Genomic DNA, 25,678 nt, shown 5'->3' with positions numbered 1-25,678 from the left:
TATGCATTGCATAATGTTTGTTTCATTTAATAGCAGGATAATAAATGAAAGGAAAACACAAGTTTTGTGTCAATATACCCCCCTCCTAAAAAAAAGAAAACAAAGTTTTTAAATAAATAAATAGATATGATATAACATAATAATAAATCACTCAACAAATGACTATTCTTTGCTGAAAATGTGAACTCAAGAAATGTTTTCTTCTCTTCTTTAATTTACATTGATTTCATATTTCCTTTATGTGTATTTTCTATTGAGCATGTTTCAGTTATCTGCTGCTGAGCATTGTTTGTTTGTTTTTCAAACACAAGAGCAAATTTAGTTAGATAATGCCTAATTTAAAACATATTTAAAAAGCATATTTAAACATTAAATTACAGAAACTTGTAATACAGTGCATTGTTTTCTTATGTTAATGTAAAGATTGTGTGATAGTGAAGAAGTGATATCGGCTAGTTAAAAATGTTGCCCTATTCACCTGTAGTGTATCGCCTTACAGTGAAATATACAATATCAGAAGAATAGGGTTAAAACAGGTAAAAGAAAATGGAGACTTCTGTTCAGTGATCACTGAAGACAGTCCAACCACTCACCAAAAAGTAACATTTCATTCCCACGGAAAGTGAAACCCTTTGCTCTTTGCTTTTAAACTTTCCAAGTTGTACTTGTTCAAGTCATGGTGCATGCTGTAGTCTGATTACTGAACTATTGTGATTTGAGGGGAAATGTATAAAGGCCTGCCAACCACATATTTTCTTCGAAGAAAAAACAGCACAAGATGCATCTTCTTATAAATGTTTTACTTTTAGCTTACAAATAAAAACATAAACAAACTCAGGCAACAACAAATCACTCATCAATATCCTGCTAGCAGCCATGTCATTAATGAAACCAAAACATAGGAGGCACAGGCTCATACCAAGACTGGCCAATACCCTTTTTATCTTAACAAACAGGAGCTCATCACCAAAGTTTGAGATGCCTTGACCATAGAATCATGGGCATTGGGCATTTTCTTCAGACGGATCTTAAAGATACAATTGGTAAACAACACCTAGGGTTGAATCTAGGAATCTGCTCCAGATGAGATAAACTGAGTGCAAAAGGGTCTGAGTAGGCTACCTTCTTCACTTGTGCATAATGACAACTCTGAGAGTTGTCATTATAAGCTAGTGTCAGAAGAGTACACAAAAATAGTGACCAACCCATCAAAACAGACTTGCTAATTGACCGCCCAATTCAGCATACCGTACTCATGCTCAGTTACAAATCCAGTGAGTCTTATTTATCTTTGGCATTTGTCCACTTTCAAACTGGAGCAGGAGCAAATCACTCATTGTTACAGTAGCAAGTCTGATGCATTGTCCATCAGAGCCCAGAAGTGCCTCACGAACACAGAGGTTATCAATTTCTCAAGTTTCCCCTACAGACCTGATTTTTTTTTTAAATAAATATAAAAAAAGATGAACATTTCTAGAGAACTTTAAAACAGAATAACACATACTATCCCTTGTAAGGCTATAAGAGCAAACGGACAGAGATTTTCTTTGATGTCACACTCATTTACAAATTACACACCAGCTTATAACCTGACCATGTAAAGCCAGACAGGCACCTAGATAAGAACAAATTAGCAATGTAATTTTATCATTACTATAGTTAATCTCAACATGTTGACACTGATACATAAACTGGCAAAATGAATGTTTTCTAAGATGTTATGGAAGGTGTCAATCCAAATGTCCAGCTATTCTCAAATTAAAAATCCACTGGCCTTGTGTCCATATGATCAACTAACTACCCCAGTAGTGTGAATACCCACTGATTCCTCAAGATCATGTGTTTCTGATACTTGGCTAATGCTAGTGCTTTAGTCAGTGTCGGTTTACTTTTTCCTTTTTTTTTTTAAAAGACAGTCAATATTGACAAAAAAACTTTCAAAACGCACGTAATGAAAAGTAATACTTTTCATATTTCTCACAAACACAACCATCGTGGTTTACCAGGTTTGGAGTTTTGCTTAAAAGGAAGAATAAAATGACAAAAGAATATTAAAATATATACATTCAGTATGTCTAACTGACCTCGTAGGCTCAACAAGTTCTATTGCTTACATAAATAAGAGTGTGGCGCCGTTCATAACTGTGTAAATTAGGTGAAAAGGTGCACGTGTCAGCATAACTTATCAACACTTACTGTAAATACATTTCAATATAAACACTACAATGACAGGGGGCACTGAGCCTATAGGCAACCTAAAAGCAGAATATACAAATGGTTGTGTATGAGACCAAAATTATATGTAGTAATGCTACAACTTACAAATCTCAATTAACCTCAATTACACCAGTTCAAAAATAAAACTCATGATAAAAATGTGTTCAGTGCCTTCATGCTTTTGTGCGGCCTTCATGTCATTGCATGTCATTGATTTGCAACTGTACAGATTCAGTTTATGCCTGTGCCCCATGTAGAGTTTCTCCGTAGTCAAACCAAAATGCATTGGCTCCCAGCACTGCACTTAGTGGCCATGGTGATGGCCCCCAGTGGCTGATGGGGGCTGTAGTTTTTCTGACGCCCTGTCCTTGGCCTCTGAGTCAGAAGCGGAGTCCGAGTCATGTGCCTGCTGCTGCTTCATCCACATGTCGCAATACATACCACCCTTCGCCAACAGCTCGTCATGCCTGCCAAGCAAATAAGAAACACACACACACACACACACACACACACACACACACACACACACACACACACACACACACACACACACACACACACACACACACACACACACACACACACACACACACACACACACACACACACACACACACACACACACAGTAGTTGGACTCCACACATCGATCAATGGCACACACTGAGACCTTTTTGAATTGGCAAAGTCTAAAGTCATTCAATGCTTCCACACACAAGACAGTAGCTATAGTTCATGAACTAGAACTTTGCTTGTTGACAGACTTTGCCGTTTGCCCTCCTTTTAAATTAGGGCCCACCTGTTTAAATGCCCCAATTAAAAAACACTTGTACACTGTGTGAAATGTCAATCAAAAAAGAATGCAATGATTCGCATATGAGAAGTCTATTTACCTTCCTCGCTCAGCAATTTGTCCTTCACTCAAAACTAAAATCTGGTCAGCTCCAATGATGGTGGACAATCTACAACACAGAACAACATCAGACACAAATGACAGTAAGAGTAAAGTACAGTACTTCATTGTTTTTATTCTGAATTTGACAGCTGATGTCATGTAGCATCTTATGTTTCACAGTTTAACACCACAGAGCTAATAGCTTACCTGTGTGCCACCACAATGGTGGTCCTGTTTACACACACTTTGGCCAGCGAGGCCTGAATGTTACGCTCCGTCTGTGTATCCAGAGCAGACGTGGCCTATGCACACAGAATAGGGGTGAATTTTCCACACACAGACAGATGCAATTACACATCACAGAATTAAATCCAATTTTCCATGATGGACGTAGGACTAAGCAGGACGCCAGTTACCTCGTCCAGAAGAATTATCTGGGGGGCTTTGAGGATGGTTCGGGCAATGGCCACTCTCTGCTTCTCCCCACCACTGAGCTTCAGTCCCCGCTCTCCCACTGGGGTCTCATATCCTGTTGAGAGAAACATAGATCACACTACATAAACAATGAGGCAGAGCACTACATGAGAGTCAGGCTGCTTCAGTGAGAGATGACATTGGTAGATAGCAATGAGAACATACTACAACTTGACACATGAACAGATCATTCCCGTAGTTCTCACATGACTTCCTACCTCTTAGCACCTTAATCAAGCAATGTTGATGAATCTAAATTGGAAAATTGAGAACAAATTTAAGATGTTCCCGTCAAAAGTGATCTCCCACCTTCTGGGAAGGCCAGGATTTTGTCATGAATGTCGGCAGCCATGGCTGCCTCCTCCACCTCCTGGTCACTGGCAGAAATGCGCCCATAGCGGATGCTGTCTCGGATGTTGTCGTTGAACAAGACGGTGTCCTGTGGTACCACTCCAATATGTGCACGCAACGAAGTCTGTTTCACCTGTACCGTGAGAAAACACACAAACACACACACAATTAGAAAAATAAATAGGTCCCGACCCAAAGAATAAAACCAACATGTTAATCTCCAATCCTTCCCACCTTGCTGATATCCTGGCCGTCGATCCGGATGCAGCCCCCATGGACATCATAGAACCGGAAGAGCAGGCGAATGATTGTGCTCTTTCCAGAGCCAGACTGGCCAACCTGTTGTCAAATCGGACAGAGAGTGACAGTGTCAACTAGAGTTTTGATCTTAATAAGATTAATAACAAGTGGAAAATAAGCAATAGAAAAGCAGTTTTTGTGGTGCTTTGTATCAGTCAGACTCACCAGAGCAACTGTTTGGCCTGGCAGCACAGTGAAGGAGACGTCTTTCAGGATCTCCTTTCTGTTGAGGAGAGAATGTGATGTGAGCAAGATGAGTGGTAAGTGAAAGAGTGACACCCAGTGGACAAACTACACCATTGTCAGTCTATTCCATGGGCCTACACCATGAACTCACCCGTCCACATAGCTGAAGTGAACATTCTCAAACTCCACCTTCCCCAGCTTGTACAAGAGATTTCCTGCGTTTACATCATCCGTCACCTATGAAGTTGAATAGACAGATCAAACATCTTCACAAGTGAAACCGTTCAAGAGCAAAGAGAGTTGACATTTTCTGAAGGTCTCCCAGCCATTCTACTTGACATACCTCCTGCTCCTCGGTGAAAATTTTGAACATGCTCTCCATGTCAATGAAGGAGTTCTGGATCATTCTAAAAGAGATGAAAAATGATGCTTACTTTGGAATGTCAGAACCAAAACACATTTGGAGAGTTGCTTACAGGAAAGGCGGCTCACCTGTAGTAGGTTCCAAACCAGTTGAGGGGTGTGTAGAGCTGGATGATGTAAGTGCCGAAGAGAACATAATCTCCAACCTGTGGAAAGAAAAATAATGCTACAGATAAACAGAGGATAACAGAACAACTAACAAATGGAAACACACACACACACACACACACACACACACACACACACACACACACACGTTCCATGGGTGAATATAAACACTCTAAGTCATTGTGATTTAATAGACTACACAATTTTAATAAAATCTCTTTGTTGCTATTCACTCAGATCTGATGGTTGGGACACCAAATCCCTCTCCCACTCCCGCACCTGAAACTTGCCCTCGGTGACAAAGTATGCGCAGAGCAGAGACCCCGCCAGCAGCCCGCTGCCGATTATGATGTTCTGGGTCTGGTTCAGGAACGCCAGCGAGGCCTGGGTCTTCCATTCAGACACCTGAGGGAACAGTACCGGATTCAGGAGACTGAAGTGCACCAATAGAATACACTCTTCTTCAGCAGCAAGAAAAAGCCTTCGCTCAAGGACAAACACACCTATCTAAAGCTATGGCTGATTCAAAGTCCCAGCTTCATGATAAGAGACTGATAACAAGCCTGGCCCCTAGATACTAGATTCTGTACTATTGCTCAGTGCAATTTTATACAGCAGTTGTCTTGAATATGTTTGCCCTCATATATGTTTAAAGAGAGAGTATATGCATGCTGTTGATTACCTGATACTTAAGTATTGCATCCTCAAACCGATTCACCTCATAGCTCTCTGCATTGTAGTATTTCACCTGTACATGACAAGCAAAGGCAAAATAAGATACATCATCACCACTACCATCATCACAATAACTACCTGTGACCATGTCATGCTCAGAGAACTTTCAGATTCTTAACGAATGGCAGAAGTAGAAATGCGTGTCCCTTCGCCCGCAGAAAATGTGAATGAAGCAGAGGCTAAGAAATCGGTTTGTACCGTCTCAAAGTTAAGCAGTGAGTCCACTGCTTTTGACTTGGCGTTGTTGTCCTGGGTGTTCATGTCTCGCCGATACTTGGTCCTCCACTCTGTGATGATGATGGTGAGAGCTGTGGGGAGGTGTGTGTGTGTGTGTGTGTGAGTGTGGGGGGCAGATTACAGATTTAGACAAGTACAGACTTTGCTCATTAGTGTAACAGAGAGAATTCTACAACAAGAATGCCATTTTCCTAGGTGCAAATGTCAAGGACAGTGGTGGCATAAAAGAGACATGCACAGGGTGTTGAGTTCGGTACACCTTTTTGCTCTAGCAAAACACTGAAACATGAATTCAGTTTTCCTATTTCTACAGCAGTGCTAAGAGGTACTGCTGCCCTTTTATGATTCAGACCATGTCATTACAGTAGGAGCCCTGGAAAAGTATTCATCATCAACTTCAAGCTTCCCCAATGGAAAATGCTCTGATATCAGCACTTTATCCCAGACACTTGGGAGTGGTCAGGATTACTTACTGAGGTAGAGGAACATGCAGACGAAGACGATGAGCCCGAACCAGGCATTGAAGTAGGTGATGAAGTACACGATGGCGATGACAATGTCCGCAATGGTGGGAAAGATGCTGAAGACTATGTAGCTGGTGTGGAGAAATCGTTTTTGAAAAACAATTAGCCTCGCACAGGACCATGTAAAAATAAAATAATAATCACGAAAATTCAGCTGCATGTGTCAGAACAGTTACAGCTACCTTCATTTTATCAAGTTGATAGAAGATATAGCTCTCACTTTATTAAAACAGTGTCAAATTGTCAACGAGAAAAAAGCTGAGTGCTCTTTGTAGAAATCGGTACACTCCAGTATACGGTACAGGGTGCTCTTGAAGTCAAAAATATCTAAACTGAAAACATGGCTACTAGGCCTACTTCAGGCAACTCCTGTATTGAGCTAAGGACAAATATTTCAATTCAGTGAAATAGTGTCAAATTGTCAACACAAAGTAGGTAGTGGCATATTTGATCAGAATGTCTCCAGGAATATTTGATCAGGATGTCCATGAAAATAAAATCTCCCCCTGGTGTGAAGATGAGAGTGGGAGAGAGGATGGGGGGGGGGGGGGTGTTTGCTGTGCGCACCTGAGCAGGCTGTTGATGGAGGAGGTACCGCGGTCAATGCTGCGCAGCACGTCGCCGGTACGGCGGCCCAGGTGCCAGCGCAGCGAGAGCGCGTGCAGGTGACCGAACAGACGCACCTGCACCTGCCGATTAGTGTACTGTTGCACTCGAATCCACAGGAAGGAGCGCATGTTGCTCACGAAGCCAGACGCCCCTGGTGGAGAGAAGGAGAGAGAGAGAGAGAGAGAGAGAGAGAGAGAGAGAGAGAGAGAGAGAGAGAGAGAGAGAGAGATGACAGCAGTGGTGAGAGCTCAGCCAAATCAAATGACATTTTTACCAAACAAACTACTGATTACAAAATAGGGCTGTAGCATTAATCTAATTAATCAGTTAATAATCAATTATGACTTGCTGCATTCAATTTGCAACAATGCTCTCATTTTGTCTTGAGTTATAAATCCAACACACCCCATTGCTTTACAGTGGTAACTGTTGAATATGTTGAATGGATTCAACATGTTTTTTTTATTTGTTTTTTTGTTGTTTTATTAAAATTCAATTGAATACAGCGTTAATTTTTCCCCTAAATACTTTTTGCCATAATAGAGCCGTCCCAGTATAAACTCAAATACCATTGCAGTCCAATCATAAAATTAGATAATGCTGCAGTCCCATCATGAACTCAAACGTCACTGAAGAGAACCAGTGTGCATACCTGCTCCTCCACCCTGCAAGAACTTCAGGAAAACATACAAACAGACTGTGGTGGCTAGGGCCGTCCAACTGCTATGATTGGTCAAGTCGTTCACTGTGAGAGAGAAAGAGAAAAGGAGAGAGCAAGAGTTAGGTAGTTTAGGTGTCTAGTCTTGTTCCCCTTGTTCAACAATCAGGACAATTGATACAATAGTTCTGACAACAACCACAACCAAAACAATAGCAGCAGCAACAGCAACAACAGCTACTACTTGCATATAGTGCTTTCCCATGACACCCAAAGCACTTTACAGAGAAGGGGGTACCTCTACTAACCACAACCAATGTGTAGCACCAACCTGTAGCTATAAAACTGTTGAGACATACAGGCAAGTGTGTTCTTGTGACAGAGATAACCACCAACACTTCAATACCTAACCTCCTGCATTCCTATGCACATTTGCTTTAGAAGCATTTACATTAGATCGTTGCTATGAACCAACTTCTGTTAGAAACGTCTGTTAAAACCATAGACACAAACACCACTGAAGTTCACATTAATTCATGCCTCCACTTGTATTCTTGTTCCAAGTGACCGTTTCATGTACTACTTACTCACTCTTACAAACATAAACGCTCCTGAAGTGCACAACCGCCAAAGTTTACATTCACTTATGACCCCCCCCCCGCCCATCCCCAACAACACCAACACACTATTGCCGTTCCATATACACACAGACAACTGACCGTCAGCTGCACCACTGGCACTCGTTCTCACCTATGTTCTTGTAGCAGATGGGCACGAAGACGTTGATGACGCGCTCGATGGCTAGCAGGCCCAGGCAGAGCAGCACCAGCAGCTGCAGGAGCATGCTGCCCCGTGGCCACATGTAGGGCACCAGGAGGCGCACCTTCTTCTTGAAGCCGATCCACGTGGACTCGTTCTCCGCCTGGTTGCCCAGCAAAGACTGTGGTGTGGGGGATAGGAAAGGTGAGTGGATTTCGCCCTGCAGCTCAGGCTAGACACCTCCACATTATTCTATCTGCTTCTGTTACAAATCTGCACAGACCAATCACAAACTAGCTTATCCACCTGGCGCACCCAGATCGTTGGTCTGATTGGTTGAAGGACTATCCAAATGCATACAGAGTCATTTGAACTATGTCTGCTGATCACGCCTCTTGTGCAGTGGAAAATACAGATCAGACTCCCCAGACTAATGTTCAATCTTATCAATCTGATCTTGTGCCAAATATCGGGCTACTTCAGGACAGGTTGGTTGAGGAACATTTCATGTCAAGAAGTCAAAGGATGAAACTCAAGTAAGCAAAATGACTCATGCCACACAGCATAGGTTGAAGGCAATTTGTATTATGTGTCCACACACACACACACACACACACACACACACACACACACACACAGTTCAGGCATCCATACCTGTCCATGCTCAACATCCCTCTCATCCTCATTGATGAGGAGCATATATGGTCTCCTTGGCAACCCTGGAGCCTTGAGGCCCAAGAAGAAGAGAGCTCCAGATCCAGCATAGCGAATCAGCCACAGTGCAAACTCCACCTGCACAAGTGCACACGCACGCACACACACACACACATAATATAAAAATACTATTTCACAGATTTCGAATACTCATATATACATATGTAACTTTTCTTGAATACACAAACCCCTTTATTTAGCTGATTTTGTGCAACCACTGGAAATGTGGTTGCACAAATTCTATCTTCACAGACCCCTAATTTGAGTGATGGGCAAAGTATTAGAAATTTATTTAATTACCAGGCAAAATGTGATAATTTAACAACTTGAGCAAACCTTGACGTGAAAACCTTGATGAGTAAGCTCAATACTCCCACATGCCACATAAAAGCTGTAATTCATGCATAAGAACTTTGTGCTCAGTCTTAATTCATGATACTGCAGTTTTTTCCCCCAAGGCTGTGTTGCGTCCCCTTGCTGTGTCACTGTGACAGTGACAGCAAGGGGTGGGGCTTGGACTTGAGGCCTGACATGATTGGTCGTCATGACACTTGGGACAGTGACAAACATACAATGACTTGGCAAAAACAAATAAGCAATAACGTGCTACTGCTGAGTTCCCATTACATGAGTCAGAATTGTGCTGCTGGTTACAGTTTTACTGTTCTACCACAAGCTCAGTAAACAAATATTTTCAAAACATTTCAAAACAAAAAAAAGTCTCACTCATATGAAATGCTGAATAATGAGTGATAAAGCAATATATGCTTCACCAAAGGGTGAGGCAGCTCTCATACACAGTTGACAGAAACAGTCATTTGTACTAATAACAGATAATAGCCTATTACCGGTATAAGGAACTTGGGCTGGTCTGGGTTATTCATTAACAGTGACACAGCTATATTTGAGAGTCAACAAAATAATTACTACAACAAAGTAAAGCACTGTGCACCAAGCAGAGTTGAGCCAGCGTCTGCATCGATCCTCCCACAAACATATGGGTTTACAGTACAAACTAAGTGTATGCCGGTGTAAAGGATAAATATTATAACATGAATTAATATAAATTTAAGGCTTGGGTGATTTCATGCATAGGGAATAATAATGAGCATTCAGGCTGAGTATTAAAGGGCAGTTCAATTATTTTACCGGTGGAGCCAAGAGAAATCCCTTAATCCTTCAGTTCACATTCATTTATTTAGCACTTATAATGACATGACAAGGCTCAAGTAGCAAAGTAATTGACACCAGACTGTTCAATCAATCCAGGTCTATACAAAAATAACTAGCTAAGAGCACATACTGTAATAGTTTAACTGTCTTGCAAACACACACCTTTTTCCCCTTGCTTTGCCTCACAGTATAAAAACACATCAGGACATGACAGCTCTCCTTTCTTTCTCATTTACTGATTAAGGTGGTACCCTCCTACCATACCCTTCACTTTTGCTTTCACTCTCTCTCCAACTCTGATTGACAGCAAACAATTTAATTTGATTTGGCTAACTAACACACACACACACACACACACACACACACACACACACACACACACACACACACACACACACACACACACACACACACACACACACACACACACACACACACACACACACACACACACACACACACACCTGGTGTTTCTCTCCATCCAGCCCCCACCACCAGTAGGGACTGGCCCAGGATATGAAGGCCAGGTTCTCCGAGGCGAACGCCACTGCCCAGAACATGAGCAGCACCGTGCTGTGGCCTCTGGTCCGGTCTCTGACCAGCACCCTCCTTCTCTCCAGCCTCAGCAAGGCGATGGCCCAGGCCCAGCCCAGTATCGAGAGGCAGCCGTACAGCACCACATACCCAGGGACCTCCTCCGTTCCCTGGGCCACCTGGTACACCATCCCCCCCAGAGCCTGGAGGAGCAGTAGCACCGACAGCCAGAGCTGAACCCCATAGAGGCGCGAGCGGGGAACGAACTTGGGCTCCATGTCCGTGCCATAGCGCTGGTAGCAGACGCAATGGAAGGTGCCAAAGAAGAAGGAGAGGGTGAGGAGCACAGAGGGGACCAAGGTGAAGTAGAAGCAGGGCGATAGGCCTCCCTCCACCCATGTCTGAGCAATGGAGGCTTCGGACCCACAATAGCTCTTCATAACCACCATGGTGGGAATAAAGGCTCAAGGAGAAGGAGAGAAGAGGGTTTTACAAACCTGTTGCAAGACAGAAAGTAGTGTATTACTGTATTAGAATGGTGTGTTGGGCTAATTGTGAACATGAACAGAATAACAATAATAGTAACAAAAAAAATTGTCAAGATTGTGAGTTTTCGTGTCAGGTTACTCACCTTAACTACAACTAGCGTGGACACTTCGTTAACTATCTCAACCACAGTATAAAACAGGTTATTTAATCCTGTCTGTTGTCAGTGAGACCTGCTGTATGTTTAGAAAGCAACGTTTTATAACTATCCTGTTATTTGTCATCTCAACAGGGTTACAGACCCATGCAACTATCGTCACTAAAGTTGTCTATCTGGTACTTGTTATAGAATCTCTGACAGCACTCAGCAGCTAGACAGCTCTGTAGACTCTCTAACAGCTAGACAACTAAATGAAGGGAAAGGACAAGCACCCCCATTTGAGGAGATATTAATAGGACACCGACCACGGTTCTCATGTATTGCAGGGGCAGACCAGTGTTAACGAGAGTGTACAGTACGATAGTATACTAGCTAGATTGTTAGCAAGTTAGTTAACTGCACTGTATGTTATCGTCACTGTAGACCAAACCATGTTTCAGTAGCCGACGTTATGTTATGTTGCACATAGTATATGTCGGTGCAGAGTTGTGCCTAGCATTGTGAGAAACAACACATGAACTGTTAGCTTACTCTTGGGTGCTAACGAACGAGAAAACTGCAGAATCCCAACCACAACACCCCGGCGAAATGGTAATAGCCACTGAGCTAAGATTACGCCACCACACTCACCTTCCAGAGGCACTAGCTAAAGGACGGCGTAGGTACACGTTCCTCCCAGTAGAACAGTTGGTTCATACAAGCATTTTAAATGCTTGGCTGCTAGTCATCTTGAGTCCATTAACAAATGCTTCCTCTGCCCTTGAAGGAGTAGCCTACAGTTGAGTAGCAGAAAGCATGGAAGCATGAATCGGCAACACTTCCTTACAAAACACTGTAACAATGTTTCTAGGTCCTAGTGCCGTCGGTTCCTCCACTTTTCATAATCTCCCTGCTCGTCAGACTCTGAAGAAGGCGTTGGGCCAATGCATCCCTGTGTAGAATAAATTTGACATTATTTGATTCGAGCAGTTTTTTGTTTATTTATCACAGCGCATTGCATAATGTCCTTAAGAAGAACAGAGAAAGGAATTAGACAGCGATCATTCCGTCAAGCACTAAGGCCTGCTAGCATTTCGAACAGTGCATGTCATGAGGATATCTCAACAATTTTGACATAATATTTCAGATGCTTATAAAATAATATATGTTCACACTTACAGACACACTGTAAAACTAATTTAATCATGTTGGCAGGGATGTATTTTGTAGCCTATTTCAGATAAAAATAAAAACATAGATAAATACAATAATAACTTCACTGAGGCACAAACACACACAAGTAAAACAGTTTCAGCCATTAATTGAATTATTTATTTATTTTCAGGACATAAATGAAATAGGCCTACATAATAATCAATAAATAGTACAACAACAGCATACTAATTATTAGGCCTAGTTATATTGTAATGTAGCTACTGCTGTAGCCAATTTCTTGGCTGGTAACAATAATGTAGGATGGAGTCACATAAAGATTTCTGTAGGATGGAGTCACATAAAGATTCCCCTCTTATCTTAATAAGATGGTTACAGTGTGGACAAATGGGTGAGCCCATACCAATAACACTGTGCTTGGAGGGCAATATTGTTTTATACTCATAATCAAGTACTGCGCTGCATTGAGTAGCCTACTTTCAACTGATAAAACACGTCGGAAATGTGCATATAAGCCAGACATGAACTGGAGTGGAGTAATACACACATTCTCACATTCATTCTCACAGTCATACAATTGATGAGTCTGAAAGATGGAGCACAACAACGTTTTATTGTATGTAGGCAAGCGAGAATTACATTGAGTACATAAAAAAACATAGATGCCAGTCCACAGAGGACATAATCGAGAGCTGTTTAAGAAACAATTAATTGCTTATAGTGGGTAGATGTGGCCAAAAACCTATTAGTAGGCTAAACAAAACAATGTGAGAGGCAGCCTTCCAGCCTCCCATATAGCCTAAACTTTCCGTAGGCCTATAGATGTTCTGGGGACATTTATTTCATAAGCCACTTGCATAGCATTTTATCATTGTTATTGTTACATTAGAACAACAAACGTTAAGGGGGAATAAAATTGAATGCAGGCTAGGCCTATATGTAGGCCTATTGAATTTTTTTATGGAACAAAGTTTGCATGAAATTAAAGGGGTAGTTTGAAATTTTGGATGTCATTTCCAAGTTAATGTGATATCATTGGAGATCGTTTTCAGCACATTTCATCCAGTCCTTCTAGTTCCACAGTTTGCTGGTACCAAGCTAGCGCAAGTCAACAGTATGTGCTAGCCTGCCACTAACAACAGTCTTACCCACTCCACAGAATTCCCAGAACACCCAAGGAAACACTATCGATGTGAACGTCTGTGTTGATAGAATAATAGAAATAAAACTACCATTGCATCTCAATGATCACATTAAATTTTGAGGACTTTTTCAGCAGCAGTTGAATTTTACTTTGCTCTGGTTAGGACTGCCCAAAACATAAACAGAGAAGCACCCTCCATGGACTCCAGTCATGACAACTAAGTAATAGGCTATCAGTTTGCCGCTGCTGTTGCCTGTGCCTACTATCAACTACTACAGGGAACAATGTATGCGAAGCAAGGTAAGTTTTATTTCTAGTAGGCTATTATTCTATCAACACAGATGATCTGCATCAATAGTCTGACATCATTTATTTGCCTTGGGTGTACTGCAGAGTGAGAGTGAGATTGTTTTTTTGTGGCAGGCTAGAACATATCGTTGACTTGTGCTAGCCTAGCACCAACAAACTCTGCAACTAGAAGGACTGGATGAAAGGTGCTGAAAACAGTCTCCACTGATTAGTAGGCTATCACTGGCTAACTGGCAAAAATGAGGTCCTCCTGTCCAAAATTCCGAACTACCCCTTGGCAAGCAAATCATTGTCATTTGACACATTTAGCTGATGTTAGATGTCAATAACTGGCTAGTGTCTCACATACAAAATTCTCCATCCTTTTACAAGAAATGTCTCGCCAAGTCCCATCACTAATGCAGGCACAGTTCTCCCCCAGAGGATCCTCCTCCTTCCAGTTATCTGGCTGATCTGCTGCTTTGGGGTGTGATCCCTTAAACCAGAAGCTTTAAAGAGACAGTAAGACTTGAGTACATTGTGGGAAAGGAGGAGAGGGTAAAACACTCTGAATCTGATGGATTGAAAATGATCGGCCTATTAGTATTAGGCGAAGACTCTGGCCACTGGCCATTGTAAGAAAGCATTTTGTCAGAGCACCACACAGGAAATCACAGCACATAGGTAAAGGAATTGACAAGACAGGAACTGATAGAAATATTTGCATGAGTGGTTTCAATGACTTAGTTAGTAGTTGACAATCCAAAGTATAGGATTGTCAACTACTAATCATATACTTTCACTGAAATGATTGTATGTGTGCTGTAAAAACGCAATTGCCTTATATCTTACACAGTCTTGTTGAGACTCTGGTTGTCCACCCAATGCCATTGTCCCTCCATGGCAATATCGTTCAATCCAATCCAATGGATGGTCTTCATTTGTGCAATCAGAAAGTTCTGATGGGAAGAGCACGTAATCATTATTAGGAAGAGGATATTACTTTGGTGACAGTAATCAAATAAAACAGTAATTGAATAAAAATCTTTCTCATCAGTTGGAACCTTTTGAATCAAACAAGAGTTGTAGTGTTCACATATTCAACACAATGTAGGCTTTACATTGACCAATTTGCCCAACTCACTTTACCTGCTCCTCTTGATTATTCACAATGGCTAGATGACCCCCTAAGGTGATGCAGTGGTCTCGACTTCCCTCCCAGTTCATTTTTGAAGGGGAGAACAGGTAGCACTTTCCTTTATGATGCTTCCATCCCTCAGGACAAGCCCTACTGCATTCAGCTAACAGGAAAAGTACAAATAATCACAAATGACATAACCAATGTGCTTTTTAACACTTTATTTGACGGTGTCATGGGTTAACCGCAATAATTCAGGGATCTTATACTGCATAACAAGTGTTATGTGATGAGTTTTGTGATGAACAGAAAGGAACTAGACAGTATTAACCAATTTATAGTGTTCAACACAATTGGTCTTTTTGCTTTGAGGTTTTGTGAGTGGCCAGCAAATCACTGTTTAAGACCAATAGATAGGCTTATAGATAGATATTTTACTAAATCCCATGACTTATATTCATTCCATATCAATACAATGAGTAATACATACTGTACATATAGACATGTCATTCCTTTTGTAATATCAAAATATTGTATCACAATTATTTCAGACAGATTGAAAAAAATAGGCACCCACCAGAGTTATTAAAATCAGCTGATACCAATACATTCTTATATTGAGCATCCAGCAGGGCAAACTTCTTTTGTTCATCACTTAGTTTACTTGCATCTGATGTTTTAATAAATGTATGAACATTTTAGTTTCACATTAAATACTGTACAAAGTGTGTATTTGCTGTACAAGACTAATATTGGAACTTAATAACAATATTACAAAGATATACTGCTATGAAAAAATACAAAGTCTTTCATGAAGTAAGAGTCTGGTGACTCATGATTGGGATTCCTTTAAAACACAATTGTTCGATGGTAGCCCGGCCCTGCCCAAGTAAATCTTCTTTCAGGGAGATCTAGTCTGGCAACCTAGTTAATAACCGTTTCCCTCAGACAAGAAGAATGTCGGGCCAATCAGCGACGAGGGGGGAAGACGAAACCAAATCTTATTGTGATAAACAGAAGCAGAAACACCTGCAAACGTAAAAAAAAAATGGACCTGGGAAAATGCAGGAATGAATTTACAAAGGAAAACCCATATACGTTGTTTCCTGACTGTTGATGCTGTTTAGCATCAGTTTGTAAAGTTGTAAAGCTTGAGAACTAGAAGATGATTTGTTGTAGCGCTATCCTATTGCGTGGAGAGGGAATTTGAAAGACAACCGTTTATCCCACCCCTCCGATTAAGCCCTATGGTGAGTTCCCAGACCCTACATCTTGATGTGGGTCTGGCTTGTCAGGCTAAATGTGATTGGTAAGGCTGGACCAATGATTTCAAAGTTAGTGCCCCTCGCATTGCAATTGTTGCAAACATTTCCCAATCGAGAGTTCCCAGACTCATTCACTTCATGAAAGAGTCGGGTGGGGCCAGACTATGGCCACTAACTTTGAAATCATTGGTCCAGTCTTCTTCTTCTTCTTCTTTAGCTTATTGGCAGATTACAGCTCTTTGTTGCATACCGCCACCAACTGTACAGGAGTGTGCAAAGGGACTTGGCATTCTATCTTGGTCTGTTCAATAGGAAATGTTCATGTTATAGATAAAGAAAACAAAACAAAACAAAACAAAAAAAAAAATAAAATAAAATAAAAAAAAAAATAAAAAAAATTAAAAAAAAGGATCCTAGATCCTTTTGATTAAGCCTGTGTCATTTAGAAAAATAAATAAGGATTTGATCATGTCTCTCTGCATTCCTTCTTCCTTAAGAATGTTCCCAATCCCATTTTCAGCCTCTCTTACTTTCCATTGCTGTCTGTGTTCTGTATATTTATTGCAATTAAATAAAACATGATCAACATCCTCTAAAATATGACATTCAGAGCATAAACCATTACTCTTTCCTATTAATCTAAGCGTACCATTAAGACCTGTGTGACCCAATCTTAGCCTACTATATACCACCTCTTCCCTTCTGTTGTTACATACTGTTATTATTTTCCTGCCTCCTACATTTTCTTGAATTGAGTGGTAATGCCTTGCATTATACTCTAACCTCCATTCATTTTGCCATTTTAGTATAATTTCTGATTTAATTATAGATTTAGCTTCTCCCTTCCCCATTGAAATATTGATATCTATTTGCTCTTTTTCCAGCATATCTTTAGCTATTTTGTCAGCCTTTTCGTTCCCTTTAATCCCAACATGTGCTGGGACCCAACAAAACTGAACCACTAGTCCAAGGTTTTTTAAGTTCAATAACATATGTCTAGCTTCAGTAACCAAGTCCTCTCTAACTGATTTACCCGTGTCAAAACTGATTAATACTGCCAAAGAGTCAGTACATATGATAGAGCGAAGTGGCTTGATCTCTTCTATCCACCTCAGTGCAGTTATAATTCCAGTTAATTCTATAGAATATATGGATAGGAAATTACTCAGTCTGTAACCATATGTCTTATTAAATGCAGGAATATAAATCCCAACTCCACAATGTCCATTTTGAGGATTTTTTGACCCATCTGTAAATATTTGAATAAAACCATAATATTTAGTTAGAAGATGTCTTTGGCTGCATTCTGCAAGACTTGTTTCATTAGGTTGCTTTTCTTTTTCACTTAACATTTCTACATCTATGGATGGAACAGGCAGCATCCATGGGGGAACTGAGCTCAACACAAGAGCAGGGCTAAACTTGAAATCCATAACTCCATACTCTCCTGCTGTATTTGTAATGTGCCACCCAAAGCCTGATCTTTTTGATTGGTATTCCCAACAGTCCTTAAGGACTGTTGAAGCAGGATTATTAACACTTCCTTTCAGTCTCACCCAATATGATAAGGACAGTTTATCAAATCTGAACTTAAGTGGGGTTTCTTCAGCTTCAACTAGTAAAGCACAAGTAGGAGTTGTTTTAAATGCTCCTAACGCAATTCTTAAACCTTTAAATTGAATTCTGTCAAGTTTCCTAAGAGATGTTATACATGCAGAACTATAAACTATGCATCCATAGTCTAAAGTAGATCTGATTAATGCTCTGTAGATGTTCATTAATGATTGTTTATCTGCTCCCCATTGTTGCCCAGAAATCATCCTCATAAGATTTAACACTTTTTTACATTTAGATTCTATATGCACTATATGATGTTTCCATGTCAATCTTTCATCCATGTACATTCCAAGATATTTAAACTTCTTTACCCTTTCCAGTTGCTGATTGTATAACATAACTTTAAAATTCTCAGGAACCTTCCTCTTAGTAAAAAACATTATCTTTGACTTTGGTAAAGAGAATTTAAATCCCCAGTCTATTCCCCATTGTTCTAATATTCCTATTTCTTTTTGTAAACTTCCAATAATGTATGGAATATTTCGCCCTCTTTTCCATACTACAGCATCATCTGCATACAACAAACCTTCGCCTCCTTTTTCAAATAAATCATTAATCATAATATTAAATAAGATAGGACTGATAACGCTTCCCTGAGGAATTCCGCTCTCCACCATATATTCTTTTGATAATTCATTACCTACTCTGACCCTCAAAGTACGATGAGATAGGAAATCCAAAATGAAATTAAACATCCTCCCACTTATTCCAATATTTTCCAGCTTAATTAATAGACCCTCTCTCCACATGGTGTCATAAGCTTTTTCTATGTCCAGAAAAACGGCTACCATCACCTCCTTCATGGCTAGAGACTTTTCAACTTCATTACATAATTTAACAAGAGCATCTGTTGTTGACTTACTTCTTCTAAATCCTGTTTGATAGCCATTAAGCAGGCATTTCTTTTCCAAAAAATAATTTAAACGGCTCACAACCAATTTTTCCATAAGCTTTCCTAGATGCGACGTTAATGCTATGGGTCTGTAATTACCTGGATTACCAGCATCTTTCCCTGGTTTAGGAAATGGGAGAATTGTAGCCTTTTTCCATATCTTAGGTAATTTTCCTTCCTTCCAAATTTCATTAAATAACTCAAGAATCTTTTCTAGTACTTCCTCAAGAAGTTTCCTGAACATAGCATAACACAAGTTATCACATCCTGGTGAGGAATAACCTGTATTATTTACTGCCATTTTTAATTCTGACATATTAAAGTAATCATCAAGTATAGACTCAGTTTCAGGTTTAGCATTTAATATATCTTCATTTATCTTTAAAATTTCCTCTTTCCTTTTTTTAAAACATTCATCTAAATGATCTCCTTTATGTATATCAGCAAAACATTTTCCCAACATATTAGCCTTTTCCTTATCTGATAAAGCTTTAATATTTGTTTCATCAATTAACACAGGAATATTTGCTGGTTTATATCTACCTGACATCTTTTTAACCATCATCCACATTTTATCTAATCTAGTTTCCCTTCCAATAGTGGAGCAAAACTGCCTCCAAGATTCCCTTTTAACCTCTTTAATTACTTTCCTTGCAAGAGCTTTTTTTCTTTGGTATTCTATAAGATTATCTGTAGTTAAAGTTTGACGCAGTTTTTTCATAGCTTTATTTCGTTCTTTAATAACTTCTTTACATTGTTCATTCCACCATGGGACATTGACTCTTGTCTTCTGGCTTTGACTTATAGGGATGGCCTGACTAGCTGCAATCAGAATGAGGATACTTAATTTATCGTTCCGCTGATCTATAGTTTGTTCTACATTTGGAATATTCTTAACTTCTTCACTGCAAGTTGTTAAATATTTCTCCCAGTCAGCTTTCATAAAATGCCATTTATGATGAATATAACTTTCTTCAATCTTCAATTCAACTTCTATTTTACAAAAAATAGGAAAATGATCACTACCAACACTTGTGTTCTGTTCAATCTCCCATTCACATATACTTGCTATCCTCCTATCAACTAAAGTTAGATCAATACATGAGGTTTCATTTTTGTATACATTTATCCTGGTTCCACTACCATTATTTAAACATACTAACATTCTGTCATTCATCATTTCCTCAACAGCCTCCCCATTTAAATCTGTATGTTTACTTCCCCATAAGCTATTGTGTGCATTAAAATCTCCACACCAAATTTCCCTGTGAGACCTTTTAACAATGCTCCTCAGCAACTCATTTGTTAGAGCTTTACATGGATTATAGTAATTAATAATTGTGTATTTACCACTCTCCCCATTAAAGATTTCAGTCACTATACATTCATGTTCTTTAGCTGTACCCAACTGTCTATATGATACTCCTTCTCTAATAAAAGTTATACACCCTCCTCCTCTCTCTTTATCCCTGTCATGTCTAATACTGGTATATCCTTTTAAAACAAAAATCTAACTGCGGTTTTAACCATGTTTCCTGTATGCATATGACATCTGGTTTATCATTTAATTCATGTATATACCTTTTAAACTCTTGTCCATTTGCTATCAAACTTCTTGCATTCCACTGGAGAATGATTAACACCATAAGATATTTAACCAGTTTGAGATTCTCCATATTTATTATTTAACAGTTCATGAATATCATCAGCTTTAGTTGTGGTACCCAGAAAATCATTTGCAGCTTCCACAACTGATTTGATTCTATCACTCTTCCTAGAGTGCTGCATTGTTACATTAACTATAGAACATATAAATGCTATGAATTCTTTTTTTTCTATGAGCAAAGTCTCTTTTGAGATTCTTGTTCTGCATTCACACCGTTCTGTCACTGGATTAGACCTAGGCAGGCCTACCTTTATGTGCTCATCAGTATGATTCCCACTATTTTGTCTTGGAATCCAAGAGTTCTGTTCTGTTGGAGATACAAATCCGTTAACATTAATGTCCTTTTTAGCTTTATTTATTTCTTTTACAGCATTAGCATATGAAACCTGGTGAGTCAGTTTGTACTTCTGAACTTCTTTCGCCTCCTTCTGTCTTTCACACCCCCCATAGGCTGCACTATGCTGACCTCCACAGTTACAACATTTTAACTGTACATTCTCCCCACATTTCCCATACTCGTGTTCCCCTCCACATTTTGCACACCTAATTTTTCCTTTACATTGTGTTGCTACATGACCAAAACGTTGACATTTGAAACAACGTATTACAGGGGGAATGAATTCTCGAACTGGATAGCTCATAAAGCCCATTTGTACTTTTGCAGGTATGTCATTCTTGAAAAAGAGTAAAACTGATAAACTCTCTGTTTTTTCTTTACCTTTCGTCAGGCGTTTTGCATCAACTATCTCTCCTCCTTTCAAATTGCTCTTGACCTCCTCAATGGATACTGACACTGGGATCCCAGTAATGACTCCTCTTTTCTTTGCCGCTACACCTGGAATGTGTGAAGTTATTTTAGAACCATTTAGGGAATTTCTCTTTAAGATCTGATCTCGCTGAGCTTCAGACGCTGCAAAAATCAGTAATCTACCGTTTCCCATAAAGCGAGCATGGTTAATTTGACCAATTTCTTTATCAATAGCCTTGGTGACATGAATAGGGTGTAGGGTAGACTGAGTACAGTTGGGACAGTTTTTGCTTTCCCCATTACCACTTGAAAGTTTGACTGTAAAAAGCCATTGAAAATAACTGTGTTCTTACATGGTATATCTTTGATCTGTGCACTAAAATAAAACCCAAAGTATATATACGTAAGTTGTTTAGAATTTTCACAATTAACTCATAAACACAAGGTGGCATTTTGTCTCAACCGTACCCTAATATAATTTTATTGAGTACAGTTGAGACAGTAGCATGGTACAGTTGAGACGCCCATTCATGATGCTGGAAGGCTGACTAGCCATTCACTGCAAATGTAGCAAACTTTTTAAAATGTGTAATCCGAGTGTTTCTTTTTATTTTAATCTACTTTTTTTTTAATCTAAATTGGCATCAGATAGACATAAAGCAGGGACAAATGTTTAAAGATGAAAATATCTTTTTTTTCTTGGTTTTATCATGGCTAATTTTCAAATTATGATGTAATCCTTAAAATCTTCATGTTATAAGATATATTCATTAATAATATATAGTTTAAATATCAAAAACATTCATTTTATTGACATTTGTGTTCTATATTGCCTAAATGCCATCATAATATGCACAAATAAACACCATGCAATCCAATGGGATTTTATCCGGGTACAGTTGAGACAAAGTGTCTCATCTGTACCCTTCTGACCATCTTACACATTTTTCTAAATAATGCAACAACCTTGCATGAAAGGATGTCATGAAATATGTCAGTTTGTAGAGCACAGAATGACCTTTGCAATGATGTAAGAAAAGTATAACAGTCACATTGGAGTAACAAGATATTCACTGTGGAAGGAACATGGTTAAGTGAAATTCTCACTATGGTAAAAATACTTTTGCCAATATCTTTGGACAGGAGATATGCACAGTGTCCAAATTTCCCATGATTAAAGAGAACACTAACACACATATGTGTAGCAAAAATCATAGATCAGGCTTGGTTTGCAGGCAAGATATTTAAGGTGTCTCAACTGTACACATGACCCAACTGTACTCAGTCTACCCTAAATCTGGCCCTCCTTTTTGATCAAATACTATAATCACTTTCCAAACTTGCTTATCTGGCTCCTTATCTCTCTAGCTCGTATTTCAGGTTTACTTCTTTTAACTGTGTCTATAGATTCATTGCTACTGCTAGATACTGATCTTCGTCTCGCTTGCTTTTGTCTCACCTCTTCCCAAAACATGTCCTCCTCCTGATTATCTCTTATATCACTAGTACCTGCTGAATCTTCTGCCATTGTCCACTTTACATTCACTGTACAGTAGTTAAATTCAAACCTTCCGCGTTTGTTATCGCTGTTCACCGTCAACTCTCCACGTCAGTAGCCTACTTCCGTCACTGTGTAGAGTCTTGGTCCAGTCTTACCAATCACATGCTGCTATACTGTTAATCATGTTTCGGTTCCATCCTCCTATCTTGTTGCTGATTGGCCCACTATCTAGGAACATCTAGGATATACTGGCCTATAGCCTCTTCAATTCGTTAGAATTGGACTCTTGTTGTTTAGAAACAGCTGAAGGGGAAGGGCACTAATGGTGCATTCCAGACAGCATTTAAACTAGTGGGATGTGGGATTTATCCTACCTCCAACGAAAGATTCACTGGAACGCCTGTCGAAGTGGGAGCTCCTACTCGCGAACTCGTATGAGCTCAACCTGCCCCGACCTCAACAAAATGAAGTGGGAGGATTATGGCGGCGCCCATGGAGACATGCTCCGTGAGGAGTAACTTCAAGGAATACGCTATAAACTTTAGGGTAGGGTTGTTTTAGACACGGTAATTAACTTGTTCTTCATATTATGACTTAAAATTGTGTCAACAAAGAATACAACGTATTGTGAAAGTAACGTTATAACGTTATACAGTTAGCCTAGCCTAATATGCTAACGTTACGACGGTATGCTAACGTTACGGCGGTCACCCATGTTTTCTAAACCTCCCACTCCAAAATGCTTGGAACGCTTTGAAGTGGGAGGTAGAACCTTTCAGGTAGGGTAGGTCCCACCTCCCACTCGTTTGGATGAGGTCTGGAATGCAGCATTAAAAATGTGAGTTTTGTTCATGTTAGTGAGCGGACTTCCAGTGGATAGTATGAATTTATCAAGTTATAAAGTTCCCACCTCCCGATCTCAAGGCATCTGGAAAGCATTTAGCTCACTGCCCTTAGCTAAAAGTTTGCGATTTTGGGCTATAGTAATGTATACCGGAACAAGCTCTGTCGTCGTTGATCAACAAAAAATACTGTCACTACAGCTTATTTATTTTCACGCAGAACAATTTTTGCCGGTGTTACACTTAAGTTTGACCTTTATCCCTGTGTTCATTTTTGTGTTCCCTGCTGGCACAGTGCTCTGATCCTTAGTGTGTTTTTTGGACTCTTGCTATTTTGCCACCTTCTGTGCTCAGTATTTTATCCTTGAGTTCTCTCTTGCCTGCCTGCCCTTGGCATTACTGAATCTGTTTCTGTGTGAATAAAACATTTCAGTTCTTTGTTCTTCCTCTGTCTGAGCCTGTGTCTGTGATCGCATGCAACAGGAAGCAAATGTACATATAGTCAGGAAACCACTAAACCACTAAGGCAAATAAACTGATCAAATGCAGAAGACTCACATTGGTATGTCAATGTACCAAGAGCTGCCACACCAAAAAGCAGAATCACTCCAATTACCAGTTGAGGAATTAAGGCCTTTGTAGATATGGTGGCCTCAGAGGCTGGACACGGGGGAAAACGAACATGGTTAAGGTCTATCTTCAGTGGGGAACACTCTTAGAAAGATGATAGATAACTTGAGAACAGTTCTTTCTCAAACTGAACAAAATATTCTGCAGCTTTGCTGTTAATAAAATATTTCTTACAATTTGATGTCATTGTTAAGCTTTAAGTCATCCTTGCATTTACCAACTATCCCATATGCAGAGTGAAATAATAATAAAAAACTGAGAAATGTTTTGGCAGTGTCCTGGCAGTGTTGGCTTACACTAAGTGTTGTCCCAAGTTACTGTACTGTACTGTATCAAAATAATAATAATAATAATAATAATAATAATAATAATAATATAATAAAAACAAATCTCAAAGTGAACAGATAAATGTAATAGTGTTTGGATGTTTTTGTTTGATTTTAGTTTACCACCACTGCAACTGAATTGTCTGATTTGTGGTGGGAGCCCCATGGTCAAGATTTTACTGACACCATTCCACATGACTTCCTGAACGTAGTCGAGACTGCCAAGAGTGCATGGGGAAATGTGGCATGGACTGAGAATCTGAAATCTTCAGCATTTTTTTGTTACACTTGTTCTTATTTTGCTGCAATTTAATCTTAATTTTGACCTTCAGTCTACAATAGAATATAGTCTGAATAAAGAAAAAAACAAGAATAGGTGTGTCTCCGAACTTCTGATTGGTTTTGCAGGCTATGTCTGATTATTATAACAATAATAGTATAGCATTAGAGCCATAATAGATCACAGTACTCTTACTTGTTATACTTAATTTATACTCTGCACAATGATGACATTGAATCTGATCTAATCAAATGTAATCTTATAAGTAGATTTGAAGGCAAGTACTTTTTTAGCGGACTTCTGTTTTACTGGAGTAATTTTAACTCATGTACCTTATATTTTAAGAGGAGCAACTAAAATAGACTTTCAGCACATCGATTTGCAAATGATTGTCCGTATGCAGGTGTATAACAATATTAGAAACAACTAAATGGTACGTTTTCTTTTTTTTTTTTTCCAAACCATAAAATAGTCCCCTACCTCTTTGAACGTTACTCGTCCAGTTTCCATAGGTGTGGTCCATTTGATACAACCAACAGAACTCAAATCAGGTGAAGGTGAGAAACAGGAACTACATCAAGGGTCCACATGGTAGATACTGTGAGGATGGTTGAAATCAGGAAATAGATGAAGAGGTGAACCACAGAA

General features: G+C 39.6%; 1 protein-coding gene across 1 annotated transcript; it reads right to left on the bottom strand.

The window, feature by feature from the left end:
- Positions 1-783: 783 nt before the first annotated feature.
- Positions 784-12,363, bottom strand: abcb6a (ATP-binding cassette, sub-family B (MDR/TAP), member 6a). Its single transcript, XM_062527431.1, has 20 exons — positions 12,172-12,363; positions 10,826-11,392; positions 9,129-9,266; positions 8,466-8,655; positions 7,710-7,802; positions 7,016-7,208; positions 6,398-6,519; positions 5,886-5,995; positions 5,635-5,700; positions 5,232-5,357; positions 4,914-4,990; positions 4,765-4,828; positions 4,573-4,658; positions 4,401-4,458; positions 4,170-4,274; positions 3,894-4,068; positions 3,527-3,639; positions 3,318-3,412; positions 3,109-3,177; positions 784-2,684 (listed from the first exon to the last, which is right to left on the bottom strand). The coding sequence occupies exons 2-20, from the start codon at positions 11,342-11,344 to the stop codon at positions 2,522-2,524; spliced, it is 2,562 nt and encodes an 853-aa protein (XP_062383415.1). The 5' UTR covers positions 11,345-11,392; positions 12,172-12,363; the 3' UTR covers positions 784-2,521.
- Between the last annotated feature and the right edge of the window lie 13,315 nt (positions 12,364-25,678).

Source organism: Sardina pilchardus, chromosome 23 (assembly GCF_963854185.1).
Source record: "Sardina pilchardus chromosome 23, fSarPil1.1, whole genome shotgun sequence".
In the NCBI taxonomy this organism is placed as follows: domain Eukaryota; kingdom Metazoa; phylum Chordata; class Actinopteri; order Clupeiformes; family Clupeidae; genus Sardina; species Sardina pilchardus.
Note: the sequence above shows the minus strand (reverse complement) of the source record. Positions and strands in the feature narration are given on the sequence as shown.